General features: G+C 38.8%; 1 protein-coding gene and 1 long non-coding RNA gene across 7 annotated transcripts in view; one reads left to right on the top strand and one right to left on the bottom strand.

Moving 5' to 3' along the window:
- LOC139745749 (uncharacterized) overlaps positions 1-14,748 on the top strand; it is a 33,073-nt gene extending 18,325 nt beyond the window's left edge. For all 5 annotated transcript variants that reach the window (XM_071656273.1, XM_071656288.1, XM_071656296.1 and 2 more), the window contains one exon: positions 1,998-14,748. In XM_071656273.1, coding sequence (XP_071512374.1) covers positions 1,998-4,189 — 2,192 coding nt within the window. In that variant the 3' untranslated portion in view covers positions 4,190-14,748. The remainder of the gene's footprint in view (positions 1-1,997) is intronic.
- Positions 4,378-24,794, bottom strand: LOC139745770 (uncharacterized). Of its 2 annotated transcripts, none has more exons than XR_011711948.1 (3): positions 21,733-24,794; positions 7,872-7,996; positions 4,378-4,577 (listed from the first exon to the last, which is right to left on the bottom strand). It is a non-coding gene; the product is annotated as an uncharacterized lncRNA (long non-coding RNA). The 2 variants fall into 2 exon arrangements; XR_011711944.1 differs by having other exon boundaries at positions 21,787-24,794.
- Between the last annotated feature and the right edge of the window lie 1,664 nt (positions 24,795-26,458).

The raw sequence follows: 26,458 nt of genomic DNA, 5'->3' as shown, positions 1-26,458 counted from the left end.
TCCAGTTGCCCCTTTCAGCACATTAACATCCAAAAGTCTCTCTTTCATGTGCCTATCAATTGACATGTAATCCAATAATGCTCTCTGGCCATCTCTCCTACTTACATACGTATACTAATGTATATCTCTCTTTTTAAACCAGGTATTCCCGATCGCTAGTCCTTTTTCAGCACATAAATCTACAAGCTCTTCACCATTTCCATTTACAACACTGAACTCCCTATGTACACCAATTACACCCTCAACTGCCACTTTACTCACCTTTTCATTCAAATCACCTATTACTATAACCTGGTCTCGTGCATCAGAGCTGCTTCCAAAACACTTGCCTTTCATGATCTTTCTTCTCATGACCAGGTGCATAGGCACCAATAATCACCCATCTCTCTCCATCCACTTTCAGTTTTGCCCATATCAATCTAGAATTTACTTTCTTACACTCTTTCACATACTCCTACAACTCCTATTTCAGGAGTAGTGCCCTTGCTTAGAACTTTCATCCCCTCCCCCACCCTGTGACTCACTTCCACTTCCATGGTCCATCTGCTGCCAAATCCACTCCCAGATATCTAAAACACTTCACTTCCTCCAGTTTTTCTCCATTCAAACTTACCTCCCAGTTGACTTGTTTCTCAACCCTACGGTACCTAATAACGTTGCTCTTATTCACATTTACTCAGCTTTCTAATTTCACACGCTTTACCAAACTCAGTCACCAACTTCTGCAGTTTCTCACCTGAATCAGCCACCAGCACTGTATTATCAGCGAACAGCAACTCACTTCCCAAGCCCTCTCATCCACAACAGACTGTGTACTTGTCCCTCTCTCCAAAACTTTTGCATTCACCTCCCTAACCACCCCAACCATAAACAAATTAACCATGGAGACATCACATACCCCTGACGCAAACCAACATTCACTGGGAACCAATCACTTTCCTCTCTTCCTACTCGTACACATGACTTACATTTTTGGTAAAAACTTTTCACTGCTTCTAGCAACTTACCTCCCACACCATACACTTTTAACACCTTCCATAAAGCATCTCTATCAACCCTATCATATGCCTTCTCCAGATCCATAAATGCTACATATAAATCTATCTGTTTTTCTAAGTATTTCTCACACACATTCTTCAAAGCACACACCTGATCCACACATCCTCTACCACTTCTGAAACCAAACTGCTCTTCCCTAATCTGATGCTCTGTACATGCCTTTACCCTCTTGATGTAAATGCCTATACATGTACATATACAATTATACACATATACATATTCATACTTGCTTACCTTCATCCATTCCTGGGGCTACCCCGCCCCACAGGAAACAGCATCGCTGCTTCATCAAGGTAGTGCCAGGAAAACAAAAAAGGCCACATTTGTTCACACTCAGTCCCTAAATGTCATGTGTAATGCACTGAAACCACAGCTCCCTATCCACATCCTGGCCCCACAGACCTTTCCATGGTTTACCCCAGATGTTTCACATACCCTGGTTCAGTCCATTGACAGCACATTGACCTAAGTATATCACATTGTCCCAAATCACTTTATTCCTTGCATGCCTCACCCTCCTGTATGTTCAGGCCCTGCCTGCGGGAGGTTACACTACAGAGGAAAAGTTAACTTTGGTGAACCTGTATCATTGGGAGTAGTCTCATTAAACATCAAAGAAGTCTACATTTCCCTGCTGCTGAAAGTATCACAGCCTTGACTGTAGTAACTTTTAGAAAGAGGTCCATGGTAACACCAGGACTATGAAAGAAATTGTTTAAGGGGTGACTAAAAATATATATATTAGTAAGCACTACACTATAGCCTTGCCATTTTAGCAAAATCTCATCATAGAGGACTGTAGTTAGGATTGTTATGCACATTGTTCAGGAGGTATTGTTTTCCTGTAATAGGGAGAAAATATTACAGTGGTACAAATGAGTCTTCTTTTTGTTAGTGACTTTGCATAATTATTCACAGACCAATATTTCTCTTAACAGGATGGATCTTGTCAGCCAAAACTGATGATCCCCATAACACCAAAATGATGAAAAGCTGCTTTGAAGAACTAACAGACAAGTTGAAGAATGCCACAGGGAAGCAGATCAAAAAGGAGAAAGAGGAAAAGCCCTCTTGTCATGTCAGAAAAAATATTAAACATCGTGTAAAGAAAGATAATGAAATGAAATACAAAGAGGAACTTGAACATCAGTTAGCTAGACATAGGTTGAACATCAAAAAGATGCAAAAAATTATAGATGAAGAGAGAGCAAAAATGACCAAAGTGCAGAATATACTAATAAATATGAGAAGACGACATAGGAGACACGAGTTGAAGCAGCTGAAGATGACAGCCATGAAGACTGAAATTAAGAGGGAGAATGATGATGATGATGAGGAGAAATTAAAGAAAAAGGAATGGGAGATGGAAATAAAGAAACAGATCAAAGCAGTTGAAGCAGACAATAAGAAAAGAAAAAAAACTGAAAACATGAAAGTGATGACGAGGAAGAAGAAATTTAGTGAATTAACAAGAGCAGAGGTAAAAGTAGAAGAAATAGTTCAATCAGAGGAGAAGTTAGTAGATATAAAAAAGCAGATTAAGAGAGGATTAGCTCAAGAAAAAAAGATGGAAAAGAGAGAAAAAATAAAGGGGTTGCAGCACAGAGAGAGATTAAATGAATTAAAGAAACAGGAGGCATTAAAAGGAGCAAAAGAAATTATAGATCTAGAGAGAGCTCAAGTTGAAAAAATCAGAATTGAGATGGAGGAAAAGAATGTCAAACCTGAAATGCAGATAGCTACCTCTCATATGCTTTGGAATGTCTTAAGTCGCATCAAGACAGAACCTTATGTAACAGGTTCTGTCAGCAACAGTAAAGTAGATCTTCAGACTCCAAACATTCGTTTTCCTTTACGTCCACAAAGTAAACCAAGTGCTTTTGATGTGCCACACTTAGTGAAAGAATTTATGTTGCGGGAAGATATATCAAAAGCATGTTTCCCTTCATCTAACCTGTTAGAAGAAGCACCGGGACTTAGGTATCGTATGCACTACCTTTCAATTCTCCATAAACAGTTTGTTGCAGAACATGGAATGCTCTGTAATTATAAAACATTTGTTAATTTTGTGCCAAGTAATGTGCTGAAGCCCAGTCCATGCTTTTGGAAAACATGCACCTGCTTTCCTTGTCTTAATCCAGATCTCAAATTTGAGAAATTAAACTCATCAGGAATAATCCAGATGAATGACCTAGAATTAGGAGACATCTTGCATGATGCTGAAAAGGAGAATATTCTAATGGCACAACTCCGTACAATGAGAGATTCTAGAGACATACTGTCTTATGATGCTTGGGAACGAAACTGTAGTGGCACAATAAACTCTAAGCGACGAAAAGTTAGCGAACCAGTGGGCATTATTGTGGCAAAATTTTTGGAGGAACTTAGCCTGTTGAAATCTCATATACAGAGAACATTTTGTCAGTTAGAAGCTGCAAAATTAGCGAGAGAAAGAGCCATGCACTCAACAGATGAAGTTACTTTACACTTGGATTGTTCCCCACTACCTATATATCACAGTTCAGGGCCTGAGTCTAGCTCAGCAGATATTGCAACAATCCTAACCATTCTAACAGGTTACCTCTGGAATCATGGTGGTGCTCAGGCTGTGATTGCAATGTCTGACAGTAAGGACTACACAACAGCTGCTGTTTGGGCTGGTATGGAGAATATTTTGCTTAGTTTAGTCCTGGCAGGTAAAAGCAAAATTAATGTAATATCAGATAGTCCTACAAATAGATACAGAAACAAAAGCAATTTTTATTACATGAGTGATTTTGCCCAGGCGTATGGTGTTTGTTTCCGATGGGTATTTCTTGAGCTAAGCCATGGAATAGGCCATGCGGGCATTGTAAGATCTGAGTTTGATCAAGTTATACGTGACCGGATATCTTGTAATCCTAATATCCCAGTTAAGAATAGCTCAGATGTACTGAATATGGTACAGGCTCACACCACATCAGCAGTTCATATATACACAGATCAAGATGTTCAAAAATATAAGTGGTTATTACCAAAACTACGTGTAGTACAAGGAACACAAAAGTTTCATGAAGTTATAGTGCTCCCAGAAGATTTTTGGGTGAGAGATGTCGTAGGTCATGACACTTATAGGAAATTATCCCTCTGAGTGCTATTTCCTGTCAGGTATCAGGTATTCATCCACTTTTATTATTTGTAATTTATTACACAAAATGAAATGCAAATGCCTACTCAGTATTTTTTTAAGTGATGTTGAAGTCAGCAGATGAATGTTATATATTAAAAGCAAGAAGACAACAAACTTCACAAATCTTCAAGAAGCTGTATATGTGAGTATGGTGCTGGAAATTTTATTGATGTAAATATTTTCACAATGCTGTTTGACTACTTTTAACATTACACTTGCAAAAATATAGTGCAAATAATCTCAAAATCATGAAACTCTGTAGTTTTGTTGTTGATGCTAAGGAGTTTAGAGTCTAAGGGCATTAATCTTTTCTTCAGTACTATATTACTTCTCTTATGCAGACCGAGTCCTGTAAGCATCAAAGAAAGCACTCATTTAGTAAGGGGTTAAAACACCAGTTCACCACCTAAATAGGGTGTATCCATGAAAATTCATCCTCTGTGGCCACTGAGTGTATATCCATTTCCTGCATCAATGAGGTAGCGTAAAGAACAAAGGACTGAGCCTGAGAGGGAATATCCTCACTTGGCCCCCTTCTCTGTTCCTTCTTTTGGAAAATTAAAGCCTGGGAAGGAGGGTTTCCAGCCCCCTGCTCCCTCCCCTTTTATTCACCTTTTACGATACGTAGGGAATAAGTGGGAAGTATTCTTTCTCCCCTATCTCCAGGGATATATATATATATATATATATATATATATATATATATATATATATTAATTTTATATTTTATTCATTGTACTTACTCACCGTCTCCCACATCAGCACGGTAGTGCAAGGAAACAAACAAGGAATGGCCCAACCCACCCATGCACACATATATATGCATAAATGCCCATACACGCATATATACATACATATACATTTCAACGTATACATACTTATACATACACAGACATGTACATATATACACGTGTACATATTCATACTTGCTGCCTTCATCCATTCCGTTGCCACCCCGCCACACATGGAATAGTATCCCCCCCACCAGCGTGGTAGTACCAGGAAAAGACAAAAGAAGGCCACATTTGTTCACACTCCGTCTCTAGCTGTCATTTGTAATGCACCGAAACCATGGTTCCATCTGCTGCTAAGTCCACTCCCAGATATCTAAAACACTTCACTTCCTCCAGTTTTTCTCCATTCAAACTTACCTCCCAATTAAGTTGTCCCTCAAACCCTACTGAACCTAATAACCTTGCTCTTATTCACATTTACTCTCAACTTTCTTCTTTCACACACCTTACCAAACACAGTCACCACTTCAGCAGTTTCTCACCCGAATCAGCCACCAGCACTGTATCATCATCGAACATTAAATGACTCACTTCCCAAGCCCTCTCATACACAACAGACTGCATACTTGTTCCTCTCCAAAACTCTTGCATTCACCTCCCTAACCACCCCATCCATAAAGAAATTAAACAACCATGGAGACATCACGCACCCTGCCACATGAAAAAATTTACATTTTGAAATTATACAAAATATAATATCTGTAACATAGTACTGTTTTTAGAAAGGAGATTAACATGTGTATATTCTGAGTTGGTCATTATAATGCAGAGCATGATATCATCTTAAATATTCAGAGTTATGAGTAACATACACTTCTGAACTGATGATGGCTGGGCAATTGACTCATACATATGTTTAATGGAATCACTGTTATGGAATTATTACAGGGCTGGTTTTAGTCTAGATTTTCCGTTCGGTAATTTTCTAGATGAGTAACAACTATGACACCTCCCATTCCGTAGTCCTACTTCATGCTTTGTCACTTTTCAAACTAGATAATTACTGATATTAGTGTTGCATAACCCTTTCAGATTCATTTGCTCTAATGCTCTTTTCTGTACTCTTTCTGTGAGCAAATGAATTCCCTCACCTGTGGAACACCTTCATTCAGTTTAGGTTTTAATTGCTTAATTTTTGATAGGGCTGTGAGAAGGCAGTTGTTTAAGCTTTTGTGTTAAGCAGTGTAATATAAGAATTTACACATTTTGAAATATGTTGTTGAGTCCAACATTAGACATTGTACAGTGACTGAAATTTTCGTTGTGCACTTTTATGTACCAGCTTGCTTTGAATACTTTGCTGCTGATACATACATACACTGTCCATATACTGTATTAACATTACTAGTAAAGTGCATTGCACACACTGTATGTATTTCCTTTCACTGGTTGTCTAGTAGTCTTTTGTGCTAGCTGAGGCACTAAAATACTTTACTCTGTACCAGAAGGAAATATATGGGTCACCTACTTGGCAAATTTCTGCTTACTCCTTTCCAGCAAATTTCTCTCGGCCACATAAGAATATCTTTATTCTACCTTCTTTGATAATTATTATCAATACCAAATGCAAGGGGTATTGTATTGCTCTGCATGTCTCATTGGATGCATGTTCATTTGCAGGTGTACACACAAAATAATGGTTTTCTAAAGTGTTTAGCAAGGATACACATTCATTTTATGGGAAAAAGTAATGCACTGAATCCATACTTTTAATCCAATTGTGCATTGCTGATAGTATATTTATTTATTTTGCTTTGTCGCAGTCTCCCGCGTTAGCGAGGTAGCGCAAGGAAACAGACGAAAGAATGGCCCAACCCACTCACATACACATGTATATACATACACGTCCACACACGCAAATATACATACCTATACATCTCAACGTATACATATATATACACACACAGACATATACATATATACACATGTACACAATTCATACTGTCTGCCTTCATTCATTCCCATCGCCACCCTGTCACACATGAAATAACAACCCTCTCCCACCTCATAAGCGCGAGGTAGCACTAGGAAGACAACAAAGGCCCCATTCGTTCACACTCAGTCTCTAGCTGTCATGTAATAATGCACCGAAACCACAGCTCCCTTTCCACATCCAGGCCCCCACAGAACTTTCCATGGTTTACCCCAGACGCTGATAGCTTTTAGTAAATTCTTTGGATGACCTTTATTATTCTCTCTCTCTCCACTTGGCTCCATTCCTTTCTCTTCTCACTGTTTTGCCTCCTTTAACATATTGCCTTTGTTCCACGAGTGGATGCTTATGCTAATTATAATTAGTCTATGCATTTGTCAGAATGAACATGTTCGTGTATGCCTACTGGCACACACAAAGCATAAGTTTTTAAGACTTTTTGGAAATTCATGTGCATGTGTACTAAAGAGAGTGGAGGCTTGCATTGTACCATTGCTTTGATTTTGGTTGGAGCAGCTGCTGTATAGTATCTGAAATCTTTCATTCCAGAAATACTCTTTGTAACTACTGAAAGGTTATTAACATCATTAATTAACTGAAATGCAGCTTAGGCCTCATATCCTTATTTTAAGGACATTGCAAATTTCAAGACAATTGGCCAGAAAGTTATACTTTTTCATGTTAACAACTTATAGATAATCCAGTTGAGCAGATTACAGGTTATCAAACCCACCCAATGCATAAGAAAAAAAATTGAAATCCAGTGCACTTCAAGAGCATTTGTATATTGCATTTGTGTATGTTAAACCTGCCAAATTTTTCCAAATTTCCATCATTAGCCTCTTGGTTAATTTAAATTTATATTTTACTCTGACTTTTAACTGCAAGTACAGATATTACAGTGTATTGAACTTACCAGTATTTCAGCATGTCCTGTTATTTTTCTATCTCTTTCCTCTGCATAATGCACTCATCTTTTGTTGCACCACATATCTCATAATCTCCTTGCCCTCTCTTTTCACATGCTGTCACATCTTGAGCCTGTTCAAGAAATAAGAAATGCATAGGAGAGGGATACTTAATGTAACAGTTACAGTAATCTTAAAATGTAAAGCTTGATCTTTGAACCTAAAGTGAATGCAAAGTTTCATCCAGTTGTTTAATGAATAGATAATAGAATATTAGTTTGGTCACTATATGCTCTTATTCTAATTTAATTTGTGTACTGGAAGCACCCTGCAGTTCACTCACAGTATTAGTATTTACAAATAAAAATGCCCTATTCAGAAAGGACCTAACAGTATTCTGTCCATACATACTAGGTCACTCTATACCCCACACAGCTGTGTTTTGAACTCATGTAAAGTATAAAAAAAAAAAATTTGCTGGAGTACAATTCACATAACTATCCTGAAAGCAAACATGGGAATTCTTATTGGCTGATAAACACGCCCTGTTCATAAGCATCTCAGAGGCTCTGGCACTCGCTTACTTGCTGTTACCATGCATATAATTCAGTATGATGTATAGGACGGTAAAATATCAAGTATCCCTCTCTTTTTGCTGATATTCTCCCTTTTAAGATCAGACAAATTATAACAATCTGTAAGGTTTTATTTTCCCAATATACTAGTTTGTATAAGTCTCTACTGATATTGCAACTGTAATTTTACTGAACTTAGCAAAAAGTATTGTTTCAAATCCCAAACTGTATGTGTAGTCTAGGGTTGTGCCACATGACTGCATAGAAGTTGAAATAATGGTAGTAGAATTTGGTCAGCTGTAGTTGATGGTGAGTAAAAAAGGGTATTATATTACAGGGATAGGGTTAATACCTCAGGAGAGGCAGAAGAATAGTCTTTGATTTCATCAATTGCAGAAACTGGTGTGGAGGTGCTTGGAGGATCACTGAAACTCAGTCTCAGAAGCATCAGATAAATGGCTTAGTGAAGGGTCTGGTATTTCTGTACCTAGACTTGCACAAGAGTTTGATGACATTCATAAATATGGTTCTACAGTGTAGGTAATTACAAAGAAGTTGAAATGATAGGGGTTTCACTGAATACCACCTCCCTTGCTTTGGAAACTATGTGGGTAGTTGATATGCAAGCACTATAACAGACATTTGTTCGTATAATATTTGATTATTTGTGATTAAAAAAGAAAATGTTTTTAAGTCTGCACCATAAATTCTGTATCCAATAAGTCAGTGTTTGTCAGCACACACTGCAGCTTTTATAAACAATTCATATACAGCCTTTGAAAAGATGTCAATTATCTTCTAAAATAAGGCATTCATGTGTTTGCAGAACAATCCCTATTACATGAAACTGTACCTGTTTGCATTTCTGATATCATGGTACAGTCTTAGAAATCACATGACATGATTTGCCACCTGAGCTACCCAGTGGTACTGAGAGTGGAGGGATGCAACTTTTGCTTGTTCTTCTCTTTTAGGGATATTTTCAGTGTTTGTATTCTGGGTGATAGTTTCACTGACCAGTAACTAACCATGGGTCTTGAACAATTTCCCAGGAAGAAAAGGCCTGTATTCTTGCTTAGAAGCTAGAAAATATGTACAGTTGAGATTTTCTTCCTGTTAAAGCCATCCCTCCACAAAAAGCTGGGTCTGGTCAACTTAGGAAGATCAGTAAGGCTACTGATAATCTGATAGCTCTGGGTTTTTCAACACCTTATGCTTCATCAGGTTATTGGTAATCTTACTGGTTTTTATTGGCTGACCAGATTCTGCTTTTCAGGTCGGGATGACATTATAAGGCAGAATAAACAAAGTGTCTTGACAGTAAACTTTGCACAAATTTAAGGACCTATGTTAGTAATTGGAAGAGGAAAAATTTTACCTGGAACATACATAGGAAAAACATTGCTAAACACAAGGACAAAGAACAAAAGTTGCATCCTGGAGCTCCACTCTCAATACCACTGGGTAAATGAGGTGGTAAATCATTTCACATCACTTTTAAGACTGTACCATGCTGCCAGACATAACATCCCACCTTAAGCTTGTGGTTGAATTTCTTCTGCAAATAAAACTTGATGCATGAGTCTTATTTCAAGTGGGTGTCATGGAGTTTTCTTGCAAAGACAGTACTGTACCAAGCAGGTCTGAACATATCTAAAGTATTGAAAAAATAATCAACATTCAAAGGTTTCATTAAAGTTTATAAAGTTGGTGTAGCTTTCATGTAAGATAAGTAGACATTTACTGCTTGCAATTCAACTTGGTGACAAAAGAGTGCCGTCTGCCTCATGAGCCATACATAAAGAGAAAAGTACAATCAAGTTATCATGAAAGGGTTCTGAAAGAAGTCACAACTGGTTCTGAATTTACTCAACTTCCATATCTCATCATCAGAGAGGCCAACTTCCATCCCCTATTCTTGCAGAATTCATATGTAACATGTCTAGATATACTGTAGTGTAATAAAACTGGTCCAGGGCTTAATGTGAAAACTTAAGATGAGGGAAGTGTGATCCTTCGACAAACCATTGCTGAACACATTCATATCTGCAAAGACCTTTTACTGTGAGAGGATTAAGTATGGTCAAACAAGCTACACCCTTTGGTTTCTGAACTGTCAGAATCAACTTAGGAATGCATATTGGCACAACCCCAGCAGCACCAAGATTCAGGAAATGCCTTAGTTTTTAAGGGCTTTGAGTAAGTGGTAGAATAATCATCTTAGCCCACCAGGACATTTAGTTTCCTGGTTACAGAAGAGTCCGCTCAGGAATGCCTGCTTCAACTAAGGCTAGATACTGAACATTAAAAGGTGTTGAGTTTTCTGTTTGACAGATCATGAAATGCCACCAAAAAAAATGGGAGGATGTAGGGTGTCAGCTGAGGTGCCAGCCAGCCAACCAATATTTTTTTCCTAGATATAATTTTTTTCTATGGGGTTCATAAGCCCAAAGTTGGTTTAGATCATATGGGTTGATAAGAATGTAGGGTTTTGAGTGAGAATGCTCAATACCTTTAGAGTGAAGCTAAAGTACTGAAAACTACCTATGCCTAGGCAGTCGGTTGTCAAATAGAAAAAAATTACTCCAGACAGCAATTTAAATCATGAGGAAAGTACAATCTGTGGGTTACTCTGACTCCATGGGAAAAAATAAGGAAGAAACAAATCACTCTTTTTGTTCAGCAAGTTTTTTCATGCAATGGGAAGAGACCTTATCCATCAACTTTACCAAGAATGTCAGTGGTGTTGATAGAACAGCTACCTGTAAACCTTCCTCTTATAATAGATCCCTCCTTGAATGTTTCAATGGATGTTTTAAGATTGTAATAGAGCTGTTATTCTTTACCAGCTCAGTTAATATAATGAGGGCAAGTGGAAAGAAAAGGAAAAACATCTGTACATCACTATCAAAGAACTAATTGTCCCAAAGGTTTTTCAGAAATCACACAAAAGCCAAGTGCACTTGTTTTCACACAGAAAACACCACAGCAGTATAATGCATAGCTATCCAATCGACCTAACATTCACCTATTTTGGAAATATCAGAATTCATCCTTACATTGGCAAACATCCTTCAGGTTCACATTAAAATTAAATAAGGGAATGTGCAACAAATGGGGAAAACTCTATCAATCTCCAGCTCTCATCCATTAAAAACACTTATTGGGAGTGCAATCTTGTTTTGGATTCAGATTTTGCATGACTTTAATCATGAGGAGTTTCTTTGGTAAATGAAAGGAGATAGTTTTGCCTAACATGATTATATTAGTGCAGGGTTGAACTATAGCATTTCGAAAATGGATACTGTTGTACAAAATTACTGAGATTTAGAAACATTGTTAGAAATTGCATTTTTACACCAATGAATTTAACCAGCTAACATATCCCCAATCAGAGATGTTGCACAGGTTCAAGTTAGATGATATATTCTGTGCAAGATAAAGAATGGATGTTTGATTATGGAGGGGAAGGAAATAAGTTACAGCCTAAAGTGTGCAGAATGCACGGGGTTAAAGGCTGAAGAAAAGTCAATTTGGGAGAGATGAAAGAGGTTAGAAGATAGAACAGAATCCTCAATGACACCACAGGCAAAGTGGAAAGAGTTGCTTCATGTGAGACAAGTGCAATGGAATGACGAAATGAAACTGTGCATTAGGGAAGAGAGAGTAGCATATTATATTAAAGCATAAAGTTCATCAAGCAAAGACTTGTGATACATCCTGTCAAATATTCTAGAGGCATTGAGTGTCATGACAAAGGATTCATCAAACTGCCTAAGAAAGGAGGACCAGAAGTGGGTCACATAGAAGAGAGATCCGTAGACCTTGGAAACTAATGATGATCAGACATAAAGTAGTGAAATGGAAGTTTTTAAGAAAAGAAAGTTGAGGTGAGTTTCAAAGACTTGGGAGGCAGTAGAAGACATAAAGTAGTGAAATGCAAGTTTTTAAGAAAAGAAAGTTGAGGTGAGTTTCAAAGACTTGGGAGGCAGTAGAACTAAGGGTGATAATGAGAAGGGTTTGAATGATCTCCTCTCTTACGATTAGGCTAAACCAAGGTATGCTTCCAAAAAGAAGGGAAAACTTGGGATTTTAGGTACAGCTAGTCCAGAACCACACTCATTTGTGAAACAAAAGTATGCCTTTTGATGTATGCAACTTGCCCACAGTTGCAGGGAGTGAACCTGAAGGACCATGCACAAGGAAAATACTGGAGAAGGCATAGGTTCGGTAAGTGGTGGTGGTGGTGGTGGGGGGGACTGGATGTGGAATCATCCAGTGCAGACTTCGAAGATAAACCTTCTCTGAAAAGAGTAGGTTTATAAGTTGGAGGTGGAGACTTAACTAAAGATTGATCACATCAAAAAAGAGAAGGAAAAATTGAATTACACAATTTGTGGGGTACTTTTAGTTAAAAACCAAAAAGTTTCATATTATGATGAGGAAGCCTAATCAGAACACTTTCCTTTCATGATGGTGCTTGACTCACTGAAATACAGCTTTGAAATGACTCTGAGTAGAAATGAAGGCAAAATAAGATTAAGAAGGGAGGAGTTTCATGCCCTAATGTGCTTTGTCTCATTAGGGTACAAGAGTCCCATCTTTTTGCCCAACAGGATGTCAAAGGTCAGCAACTGGAAGGAACAGATGGCCCCTCAGAAATATACAGCCTAGTCAGATTGCTGATTAAGCCATCAAGCCATGTAATGGCCTCTCTTTGTAGCCCAAAATCTTTGGTAAAGTCAATGATGGTAAGAGGCAAATTTCTTTTGGGTGCAATAAAGTCTAGAAAGCTGATGAGGCAATGGGTAGTAGACGAGGTTTTAGTATTATCAAATGATCGAGTCTAGAGCTAGCATTGTCTATGTAAACCCATTTAAAAACAAAACACCTAAGCTGGGGATCAGGGCAACAGCAATTGGTTACAACTCATCAAGAGGTTGTGGGTTTGTTGACTTCATTACCAGGGACACACATGAAGTCTTCCACTATATAAGGCATTTTGATGGAGGGAGGCACTGATGATAGAGCATCGGGGTATGGCTAGCTCAGGGCAGAACTCACTGTACAGTTTCATAGGTAGGTCAGTAGTTTTAGGTGCATATTTAACTCTAAGGCTTTGTAACTATAAGGCAACTTCAAATTCTTATACTGACTTATTGGATATTTGAGATGGAGAATAGAATGGGAGGTGGGTGCTGTCCCCGCTCCCTTATCTTTTATTTCAGTAACCAAAATGTCATGAACAAACATATGCCAATCAATGACTATCTTGGGTGAAGGGAATTAAAGGCTCTGTTTGTAGACCTGACTCCTACAGGTAGAAAGATTCAAGGAAGAGAGGAAAATGAAAGGACGAGATTTCCACAGTTTCACTCTTCAAGGGGAGGAGGTATCATAATAGTCAATCCTCAAGTGGCTAGTCTCCACACACAAACTGTGGAAAACAGCAGCCCGATGCATGCCTTGGGTAACAAGCCTTATGGGAGAGGACTTAGACAGACAGCTCTCAAGAACAGAGGCCCAAAATAAATCCTGTAGAACAGAGAGGAAGCAGTAACATCACAACATACACAGGAATGGTTGAAGAGGGGTGATGCTAAGAGAAGTGATGAGATGGAAGGCTTTTGATTCCTCTATGGTTAACAGAGAGCATCCTCTGACAAAGTGGTTGTTGACAAGTTGAGCTGCTGCTTCACTCAAGAGGAGAATGATGTAAGGAAAGGCGGGAATGCTTTGGTACAAACCACTTAACTTTTTTGGTGTCCCGTACGGTACCACTGGCTAATGGTGGGCTATTTTCGAATTTTGTCATTTAGTAGAGTAATATTGTAAAATTTCTTTGAAGTATGTACTTCTTAAATTACATTGTTATGCTGGACATTGTTGTAAAAGAAGGATTAGTGTGGCGGTTGCATTTGTCCCTTGCTGCAGGTTGTGATCCAGGGCACATGAGCTGGGTGGAGGCTTACAGATTTCTCAGGAATGAAGTGTAGTACAGTTTGACTAACAAAATCTCCTTGTAATCTTTAGTTAAGTTTGGTTTCTTAAGGCTAGGGGTTACCTTCAGCAAATATAAAATTTATTTTTGTAATGCATCCATTGCTTCTACAAGAAGTGAGAGTAATTTGAATATAAAATGACTGAATATCATATATCCATGTGTATCAAAATTCTACCATTTGTTAAAACCATTTTTATGCTCTTTAGTAACTGACTTAACATTCTAGTCATTTAAACCCAACACTGAATGTAAGATTTTAAGAAATTATGTGTTTTTAATTAAACTACAAATAAATTAACTGTTTTATGGCCTCTATTTCATCTTCCTTCACTCCAATTTTTTTATACTGATTAACATTTGGAAAATATCAACTGTTAATACTGAAACTCAGATGTTAGAGTACTACTCACAGAAAATGTTGGAAATATCAGAATGTGTGTAAGGAACATACAGTGTTCCAATTTTTATTCAAGCATTGTTAGTACTTTACATGGTGTTATTTTTATCACAACAGAGATATTATTGTAAATCAAAGGCTGAAAGGCATAGTGATGAAGTGGTACCATTTAAACAATGCACTTTGGAAAAGTACTTTTTTTTCCAGGGTTGTCTATACTGTAAGCAAAGAGAATTTTCTTAATCTCCAGAGGTTGAAATCCTCTAACCCTCCAACCTTTTGGTAAGGTTGATGACTCCCACCTTCACTCACCACCCATTCAGTGGTCTTGGCTCTAGCTACCCAGCAATGATGCCGTCATCCTGCCAGCTGTATGGCCACACCAGGGTGACTACCACATGATTCTCTAGATGTTCAAACCTTTCAGACTTATCTAGACTTCCTTTCCTTAATCATACCCCCTTGGCAAGGCAATCTTGAGGAGAAAGTATGGTCTCGGATTTGTTCTGAACATCTTTGTAAGGTCTTTGTTTAAAAAAAATTACTTATTGTGAGGTTCTATCATTGGGAGTACAGACCATCAAAGAATCTTTCTCAAAAGAGGTCCACATTACCCTGCTAACTGAAGTAGTGCAGCCTTAGGCTCCAGAGGCCTTTGGAAAGAGATCTTGTAACAATTGTATATACATGAATAATGTATAAATGAATGGATGAAGGCAAGTATGAATATGTATGTGTATGTATGTATATGTCTCTGTATGTGTATGTATTTTTATTATATTCATTCTATTATACTTGATCGCTGTTCCCCGCATCAGCGAGGTAGCGCAAGGAAACAGATGAAGAATGGCCCATTCACTCATACACACACACACACACACATTATATATATCGAGGATGTAAGGCATGTGTACGTGTAGGAAGAGAGGAAAGTGATTGGTTCTCAGTGAATGTAGGTTTGCGGCAGGGGTGTGTGATGTCTCCATGGTTGTTTAATTTGTTTATGGATGGGGTTGTTAGGGAGGTAAATGCAAGAGTTTTGGAAAGAGGGGCAAGTATGAAGTCTGTTGGGGATGAGAGAGCTTGGGAAGTGAGTCAGTTGTTGTTCGCTGATGATACAGCGCTGGTGGCTGATTCATGTGAGAAACTGCAGAAGCTGGTGACTGAGTTTGGTAAAGTGTGTGGAAGAAGAAAGTTAAGAGTAAATGTGAATAAGAGCAAGGTTATTAGGTACAGTAGGGTTGAGGGTCAAGTCAATTGGGAGGTGAGTTTGAATGGAGAAAAACTGGAGGAAGTGAAGTGTTTTAGATATCTGGGAGTGGATCTGGCAGTGGATGGAACCATGGAAGCGGAAGTGGATCATAGGGTGGGGGAGGGGGCGAAAATTCTGGGGGCCTTGAAGAATGTGTGGAAGTCGAGAACATTATCTCGGAAAGCAAAAATGGGTATGTTTGAAGGAATAGTGGTTCCAACAATGTTGTATGGTTGCGAGGCGTGGGCTATGGATAGAGTTGTGCGCAGGAGGATGGATGTGCTGGAAATGAGATGTTTGAGGACAATGTGTGGTGTGAGGTGGTTTGATCGAGTGAGTAACGTAAGGGTAAGAGAGATGTGTGGAAATAAAAAGAGCGTGGTTGAGAGAGCAGAAGAGGGTGTTTTGAAGTGGTTTGGGCACATGGAGAGGATGAGTGAGGAAAGATTGACCAAGAGGATATATGTGTCGGAGGTGGAGGGAGCAAGGAGAAGAGGGAGACCAAATTGGAGGTGGAAAGATGGAGTGAAAAAGATTTTGTGTGATCGGGGCCTGAACATGCAGGAGGGTGAAAGGAGGGCAAGGAATAGAGTGAATTGGAGCGATGTGGTATACCGGGGTTGACGTGCTGTCAGTGGATTGAATCAAGGCATGTGAAGCGTCTGGGGTAAACCATGGAAAGCTGTGTAGGTATGTATATTTGCGTGTGTGGACGTATGTATATACATGTATATGGGGGGGGGTTGGGCCATTTCTTTCGTCTGTTTCCTTGCGCTACCTCGCAAACGCGGGAGACAGCGACAAAGTATAAAAAAAAAAAAAAAAAAATATATATATATATATGGGAGGTGGGAGGTGGGCAGATTAGAAAGGGTAGTGAGTGGTTGGATTAAGAAGTAAGATTATTAGTGAAAGAGAAGAAAGAGGCAGGAGGTCAAGAGAAAGGTGCAAGAGGTGAAAAAGAGGGCAAATGAGAGTTGGGGTGAGAGAGTATCATTAAATTTTAGGGAGAATAAAAAGATGTTTTGGAAGGAGGTAAATAAAGTGCATAAAACAAGGGAACAAATGGAAACTTCAGTGAAGGGGGCTAATGGGGAGGTGATAACAAGTAATGGTGATGTGGGAAGGAGATGGAGTGAGTATTTTGAAGATTTGTTGAATGTGTTTGATGATAGAGTGGCAGATATAGGGTGTTTTGGTAGAGGTGGTGTGCAAAGCGAGAGGGTTAGGGAGAATGATTTGGTAAACAGAGAAGAGGTAGTAAAAGCTTTGCGGAAGATGAAAGCAGGCAAGGCAGCGGGTTTGGATGGTATTGCAGTGGAATTTATTATTAAAAAAGGGGGTGACTGTATTGCTGATTGGTTGGTGAGGTTATTTAATGTATGTATGACTCATGGTGAGGTGCCTAGGGATTGGCGGAATGCTTGCAGAGTGCCATTGTACAAAGGCAAAGGAGATAAGAGTGAGTGCTCAAATTACAGAGGTATAAGTTTGTTGAGTATTCCTGGGAAATTATATGGGAGGGTATTGATTGAGAGGGTGAAAGCATGTACAGAGCATCAGACTGGGGAAGAGCAGTGTGGTTTCAGAAGTGGTAGAAGATGTGTGGATCAGGTGTCTGCTTTGAAGAATGTATGCGAGAAATACTTGGAAAAGCAAATGGATTTGTGTGTAGCATTTATGGATCTGGAGAAGGCATATGATAGAGTTGACAGAGATGCTCTGTGGAAGGTATTAAGAATATATGGTGTGGGAGGCAAGTTGTTAGAAGCAGTGAAAAGTTTTTATCGAGGATGTAAGGCATGTGTACGTGTAGGAAGAGAGGAAAGTGATTGGTTCTCAGTGAATGCAGGTTTGCGGCAGGGGTGTGTGATGTCTCCATGGTTGTTTAATTTGTTTATGGATGGGGTTGTCAGGGAGGTGAATGCAAGAGTTTTGGAAAGAGGGGCAAGTATGCAGTCTGTTGTGGATGAGAGAGCTTAGGAAGTGAGTCAATTGTTGTTCGCTGATGATACAGCGCTGGTGGCTGATTCATGTGAGAAACTGCAGAAGCTGGTGACTGAGTTTGGTAAAGTGTGTGAAAGAAGAAAGCTGAGAGTAAATGTGAATAAGAGCAAGGTTATTAGGTACAGTAGGGTTGAGGGACAAGTCAATTGGGAGGTAAGTCTGAATGGAGAAAAACTGGAGGACGTGAAGTGTTTTAGATATCTGGGAGTGAATTTGGCAGCGGATGGAACCATGGAAGCGGAAGTGAATCATAGGGTGGGGGAGGGGCCAAAAGTTCTGGGAGCCTTGAAGAATGTGTGGAAGTCGAGAACATTATCTCGGAAAGCAAAAATGGATATGTTTGAAGGAATGGTGGTTCCAACAATGTTATGTGGTTGCGAGGCGTGGGCTATGGATAGAGTTGTGCGGAGGAGGGTGGATGTGCTGGAAATGAGATGTTTGAGGACAATATGTGGTGTGAGGTGGTTTGATCTAATAAGTAATAATAGGGTAAGAGAGATGTGTGGTAATAAAAAGAATGTGGTTGAGAGAGCAGAAGAGGGTGTTTTGAAATGGTTTGGTCACATGGAGAGAATGAGTGAGGAAAGATTGACCAAGAGGATATATATGTCAGAGGTGGAGGGAACTAGAAGTGGGAGACCAAATTGGAGGTGGAAAGATGGAGTGAAAAAGATTTTGAGTGATCGGGGCCTAGACATGCAGGAGGGTGAAAGGCGTGCAAGGAATAGTGAATTGGAACGATGCTGTATATTGGGGTTGACGTGCTGTCAATGGATTGAACCAGGGCATGTGAAGTGTCTGGGGTAAACCATGGAAAGTTGTGTGGGGCCTGGATGTGGAAAGGGAGCTGTGGTTTCAGTGCATTGTTACATGACAGCTAGAGACTGAGTGTGAACGAATGTGGCCTTTGTTGTCTTTTCCTAAATATATATATATATATATATATATATATATATATATATATATACTCTCAACCTTTCCTCACCCATTCTCTCCACATGTACAAACAATTTCAGCACATCCTCTTTAGCTCTCTTATCCCTCCTCCTTTTATTACTACACATCCCTCTTACCCTTTCATTATTAACTCGATCAAACCATCTCACACCACATATTATCTTTAAGTATTTCATTTCCAATACATTTACCCCCCCTCCACATAACATTATCTCTAGCCCATGCCTTGCATCCGTATGGTACTGTTGGGACTACTATTCCTTCAAAGGTACCTATTTTTGCCCTCCCAGGTAATGGTCTCTCCTTCCATATCAAAGTCAGTGGCTCTGTCTCTTTTGTGCAAAATGTTTATGCTTAAGGATTCCTGCCATTCAATTTTTCCCTCTCCCTCCATACCTGGATCAGTGTTTCTTTTAGTGTTTAAAGGCTCCTGACTTTAAACTTCTCCTTCTCCCATTCCTAAATCAGTATCTCTTGTCCCTTTCCACAGTAATGTCTGTGCTAGTAATGATTTAAGGCTTCCACTTTCAACGTCCACATCCACAAAGAACTCTCCCTCTCTTTTCATTCCTGAGTCAGTAGTCATATCATTTCTTGACTCGCCCTTCTGTCCTCCTTAATTGTCAGAAACTGTGGAATAACCCAAGAAATCATTCACCCTTCCATTTCCCATTTGGGAAGTACTGTCTATTTCCAAGGCTAAATTCCTGTGAAATTTTCCATAAGATGCTGGCAAAGGCAAATAATTCGTAAACTTTCGCATTTTCTGATGTCTATTTGATCCATGCAAGAGCAAGTCTGATATGGATGTCTGTGTTCTATGTCAAAGTTGTATCATTTGCCTGCAAGGCACCACTAACTATCTTAGTTTTCATTCAGTATGTATTTGCACTGCTGTAGAAAGGTTCATTTACAAAGCAAGCAAACATTTCCTTGTTGACCGATTAAATGGTTTTGCATGCAATGTAGTACTCAGTCATTCTGTGATATATTTTTGCTTCCCTCCTGTATATCAGTAATGCATATTGCATTCTTTCAACATCACTTGTCTCATCTATTTGCAATTAAGAGTTACATCTACTTACTGTTTTTTTTATCAGCTTTACACCCTATATCTTTTTTCATTAGTTTGTCAATTATTCTGCATTATCCAAATCATTCTTTCCTTTTCAATAAATAATCTTTTTTTGCAGGTTTTGACATGGTGTTGCTGCTCTAGAACTTTTTTGTATATCATTATTTCTTCTAATATATAGCTTATCTACTATAATTACATTTAGAAACAAATCATCCATGTTTCTTTGTGTAAGTTTAATGTTTTGGCTGCTGTAAATACCTGTAGGCTACTGGTAAATGGTATCAACTGTAGCAGTTTGATGCTTTTTGAGGTCTTTTACCCAAGTTACTGTTAATTTTACACTCCACTACTGTTTATAAGTTTTTACAAGGATAGACACAGCTTTAAATACCAGCATTATGGTATCTTTGATGTTATTTCAAAGAATATGGAAAGTAGCCTGGGCTGATAATTTGTTCACAAATCTCAATGAGCTCTCCATAAAAACATTTCTCAGAAACAGGTTACTGGCTTTTTTTTTTTGTTGGCTGAGACAGCATGGGCAGCTGAGGCCCTAATCAAGGCCATCTCATTAATGCTATATATACATACACCCTAGCCCTAGCCAGATACCCATTTCATCCACCAATCCCTAGGGGTGGATGAACAGCTGGGTTGACTGAGGACCGACCGCCGCTACCAGGATTCGAACCTATGCGTTTGATCAAGCAAACCTTTAATGAATAATGAACAAGAAGGCAAATAATTCCACGAAGCTTGAAATTTACAAGAATGCAATACTGCTGCAGACATTTCCTAAATATATTTTACAAGGTAAGGAAGAAGGAAACATCAAGTTCCCTCTTCTTCCTCGTCCATCTGATGCCTTGAAAGGATAACAATGAGCTTACGTGCTCTCCATCCCACATATCTGGTGCTGGTTTCAAAACAGAACACACACACACACACACACACAAAATGCAGAGTTATGACTGCATATAATATTACTCGTATTATCATGGCTTTGTAACATGAAGACCTATGGCTGTATACCACGAAGGTAGTTAATAATACCAAGAATTTAAACAAAATTTATTGTCCAATAGTTAAAAAAATACAATATTTTTTTTTCTTAGATACTCACATTTGAACACAAGTCGGATATGTTAGTGCAGATATTATCTCCAAAGTATAACAATGCAATACACAAAGTATCAAATGCAGGCAAAAGTAGAGTTCATCCACAAGGTGATGGTGGAGAAATTTCAGTGCATTTTAGGAACTGTAAATGTAATACAGAGGAACGATGACAGGTGACACAAGTTACGGTTATTTCATAATTAACAAAGTAAGGCAGGCCTTGGAAAGCAAAGTACAGAAGATGCTGAAAGAGTAATTTACGAATCAGACCTCTACTTGAAGAAAAGGTTCCATGCCTAAATTTCCCAATATAGATTTTTTTGCAAATAAAATGATTCCCCCAGACGTCCATTTCACAATTAGACAGAGAAGAATCACGTTTTATACCGCTTTCACACTACAACTATTGTAATATACTCTACTGTGTACATGTAGTATCCTAAGTGCAATCAAAATTCATAGTTTACCAAATAAACTCACTGGAGGCATTTCAATACTTCTAGCTTTAGCAGGCAGAACTGTGGCATGACTTGCCTTTTGGGGGGTTGCTTCCTTTTGGCTGTTCTCCATCCATGGCGAACAGTAGTTATAACAACGAGGTAACGAGAGGTATTGAGGCAAAGCTTGGTCACAAGAGCATTTCACGTGTTAACCACCAACTCAAAACACCAGCACTTCGAGATGGTATGAAACGCACATTATGCATTGTATGAAATGCACGTTACTGAACAACAAAAATAAGACAAAATACGGTTCAGAATAACGTGCATTTTATTTCAGCGACGTGTATTCATATATGAATATCAAGAATTCACTTAAAAGTACATTTAGGATACTGTATCATGCAGTCATGAAAATCAATGATATAAATATGTACGTGTGATAAAAGTTCTCTTGGGTTGCAAAATGTCCACAAGGTTTACCTGCTGCAACAGATTAAACACAATATTGTTCTCATATGATCACTCACCATTAACAGAATCACCGACACTTTTTGGAGTTAATAAGCAATTTCAACATTTGTGCTACATCAATTCCATATAATGACAAGTGTTACCAAGTGTATATCTGGTAAAATATAAACTGCTGTGCTGTTTTTCTTCAATACAATACTCTGAGAAGAGACTTATTTAACTTTCTCATTTTTCGCCTCTTTCATTGTTCTCAAGAAAACTTATCAGGGCTTGCCGTTTTATTTATTTTCATTCCAATTATTGCTAAAAGTATGGCTTCGGTTTTAATATCAGTTTTTGAAGAACGTTCCCCCCTTTCTTGTCTTTAATAAAACTGGATTTGGAACATTTTGCCATGGCTTTATCTCGAACCAAGTCATCGTTCTATTTTTCGTTCTGAGGGAAATTAGGAGTGTTGTATTCCATAGAACCAAATCGTGAATTTCGAGGATAACTATTGCTTTGTTGGGAAGGTTAGCTTCCTGCGATCCTTCACTGAGGAGCTTTTTACATCATATGTAAATACTCCACATACTTTTAGTACAATGTTCAAGCCATACACTGTGACGGGGCATTATCTTATATAGCAAATTCTAGCCAGTTATGGTGATGAGTGCCGAAAAACCTTCAAGGGTTATGCCAGTAGCATACACTCAGAATGGTGGCCATTACGACGACTTATAACAAAGGGAGGAAACACGAACATGCAGGAGTCATATATTTCAAAAAGTCTTGGGATTACTAGAAATGTCGAGACGCATATCCTCCCGAATAAAGTAAACCTTCGTCTCACTGGTTTCAACTTCTAGCTTGCATTTCACTGAACTAACTTGAGTCTTCTAGCTTTTGAGTTATTCGAGAAAGAAACCACAACCTAACCTACCCAAAATTTGGTAGGTTTTTCAGTGTTACGGTTGAATTAGACTATAATATTTCTTAGCCTTCCAGGTCCTGACCTCCTTTGTCTAGTTTATATATATATATATATATATATATATATATATATATATATATATATATATATATATATATATATATATTACACCATAGAACGTTCCTCTAGGCAGCAACATCCCTCCCCAACTATAAATCCTTTTAACATAGAAACATGACCCACACCTTGACCATCATCTTTGATACAGTACCTTCCTTGGCTAGCTTTCACACCTCACCTAACCCTGAAGCATCAAGTTACTCTCAGAAATGTGTGATGGCCTTCCATCCACATCATACCACCACTCACCTACCGAATGCTTCCTCCTTCGGCTTAACAAAAAATCAGTCGCTGGGCCCTGAGGAATCTATTTAGTCAATCGTAAGCTGATCTGTAATGGAGATATGTGATTTCTAAAGAGAATTTGATCCCATTTCACTTAAGACTGTAAAACCCATTTCTACTCTCGTCATTACACTCACAAGATCTCGCCCGGCATTAATCCATTTGACTGGCCGACTGATGGCAGTAGTGCACATAAATATGATTCTCGGTTTTGATACTCTTTTGAAATAGATTTAGACAATGGAATCAACTGAAAATTCTGTGAAAGATTAAACAATATAACATATAGGACCATTCAGGACGCTATTTCTGGAGAAAGTTGGTCAACACCAGAAAACGTAGCTCGAAATTTCTTTCTTTGATATCTTGGCGATGAAAACTGCCAGTTTATACTAGCGGACGAGGAACACAAGTTTTGAGGCTTCGCCTTTCTACTAAAAGCTTTTTTGTCAGAGATGTTTTCCACTTAAACACTGGTAAAAAAGTCTGTATAGTACATGCAGTTAGGTAGTCCGTCGCTGTCGTCTGCTATAAGAAACTTTAATATTACAATAATAACTATAAATGAGCACCAGGACGTCAGTTACAAAACTGTGTTCGGAATTAAAAGAACCTCACCTTTCTCCTGTTATCGTACTGAGAATGTGTGAACGCCTTTGAGAATTCTGAAGTTATTGTCCAAGCCAGTTTCAACTTAGACAAATTTTCTGCAATCGACGAAAAGATTAAGAAAATAACTGACTTGTGAATACATAACATTTGCTTTACCTTAACTTATATTTGAACAAGTTTAGTGTCAGCAACTAGTTCGAAAAGCACACCACCATCAATTGAACACGTCCTCAACTTTCACCGAGTCACGTGAAAGTTAGCTATAAAAATCCCTTGCCTAGGAGTTGCTTCTAATATCATTTTACCAATCAAAATAAGAACGTTGGATGATGGTCGGGCGGAGTGACGGTCTTCTCGACCCTTTCTCTTTCCGCCGCCAGGGATCAGCTGTATCATGATTCTATTGAAGCGAGGCATGTTTATGGTGAAGCTTATTAAGAGGTGTCGAGTTAAATTATCAGAATTCACTTACACTGGTTTAGATGTTCTTGGTCCCTGTGTATGTATTTTATTTTTTTTTACATTAAACCATTTAAAGCGAACAGTTGACGGTGATGCAAGTACGGTTGACAGTGGACAAAGGCCTTCGCCACTGGTAAGTGACCAGTTGATGATCGTGTAAGTACTATTGACAGTAAGCAAAGACCTTCGCCAGTGGTAAGTGACCAGTTGATGGTCATGTAAGTACTATTGACAGTAAGCAAAGACCTTCGCCAGTGGTAAGTGACCAGTTAATGATCGTGTAAGTACTATTGACAGTAAGCAAAGACCTTCGCCAGTGGTAAGTGACCAGTTAATGATCGTGTAAGTACTATTGACAGTAAGCAAAGACCTTCGCCAGTGGTAAGTGACCAGTTAATGATCGTGTAAGTACTATTGACAGTAAGCAAAGACCTTCGCCAGTGGTAAGTGACCAGTTAATGATCGTGTAAGTACTATTGACAGTAAGCAAAGACCTTCGCCAGTGGTAAGTGACCAGTTAATGATCGTGTAAGTACTATTGACAGTAAGCAAAGACCTTCGCCAGTGGTAAGTGACCAGTTAATGATCGTGTAAGTACTATTGACAGTAAGCAAAGACCTTCGCCAGTGGTAAGTGACCAGTTAATGATCGTGTAAGTACTATTGACAGTAAGCAAAGACCTTCGCCAGTGGTAAGTGACCAGTTAATGATCGTGTAAGTACTATTGACAGTAAGCAAAGACCTTCGCCAGTGGTAAGTGACCAGTTAATGATCGTGTAAGTACTATTGACAGTAAGCAAAGACCTTCGCCAGTGGTAAGTGACCAGTTAATGATCGTGTAAGTACTATTGACAGTAAGCAAAGACCTTCGCCAGTGGTAAGTGACCAGTTAATGATCGTGTAAGTACTATTGACAGTAAGCAAAGACCTTCGCCAGTGGTAAGTGACCAGTTAATGATCGTGTAAGTACTATTGACAGTAAGCAAAGACCTTCGCCAGTGGTAAGTGACCAGTTAATGATCGTGTAAGTACTATTGACAGTAAGCAAAGACCTTCGCCAGTGGTAAGTGACCAGTTAATGATCGTGTAAGTACTATTGACAGTAAGCAAAGACCTTCGCCAGTGGTAAGTGACCAGTTAATGATCGTGTAAGTACTATTGACAGTAAGCAAAGACCTTCGCCAGTGGTAAGTGACCAGTTAATGATCGTGTAAGTACTATTGACAGTAAGCAAAGACCTTCGCCAGTGGTAAGTGACCAGTTAATGATCGTGTAAGTACTATTGACAGTAAGCAAAGACCTTCGCCAGTGGTAAGTGACCAGTTAATGATCGTGTAAGTACTATTGACAGTAAGCAAAGACCTTCGCCAGTGGTAAGTGACCAGTTAATGATCGTGTAAGTACTATTGACAGTAAGCAAAGACCTTCGCCAGTGGTAAGTGACCAGTTAATGATCGTGTAAGTACTATTGACAGTAAGCAAAGACCTTCGCCAGTGGTAAGTGACCAGTTAATGATCGTGTAAGTACTATTGACAGTAAGCAAAGACCTTCGCCAGTGGTAAGTGACCAGTTAATGATCGTGTAAGTACTATTGACAGTAAGCAAAGACCTTCGCCAGTGGTAAGTGACCAGTTAATGATCGTGTAAGTACTATTGACAGTAAGCAAAGACCTTCGCCAGTGGTAAGTGACCAGTTAATGATCGTGTAAGTACTATTGACAGTAAGCAAAGACCTTCGCCAGTGGTAAGTGACCAGTTAATGATCGTGTAAGTACTATTGACAGTAAGCAAAGACCTTCGCCAGTGGTAAGTGACCAGTTAATGATCGTGTAAGTACTATTGACAGTAAGCAAAGACCTTCGCCAGTGGTAAGTGACCAGTTAATGATCGTGTAAGTAC

Source organism: Panulirus ornatus, chromosome 4 (assembly GCF_036320965.1).
Source record: "Panulirus ornatus isolate Po-2019 chromosome 4, ASM3632096v1, whole genome shotgun sequence".
In the NCBI taxonomy this organism is placed as follows: Eukaryota; Metazoa; Arthropoda; class Malacostraca; order Decapoda; family Palinuridae; genus Panulirus; species Panulirus ornatus.
Note: the sequence above shows the minus strand (reverse complement) of the source record. Positions and strands in the feature narration are given on the sequence as shown.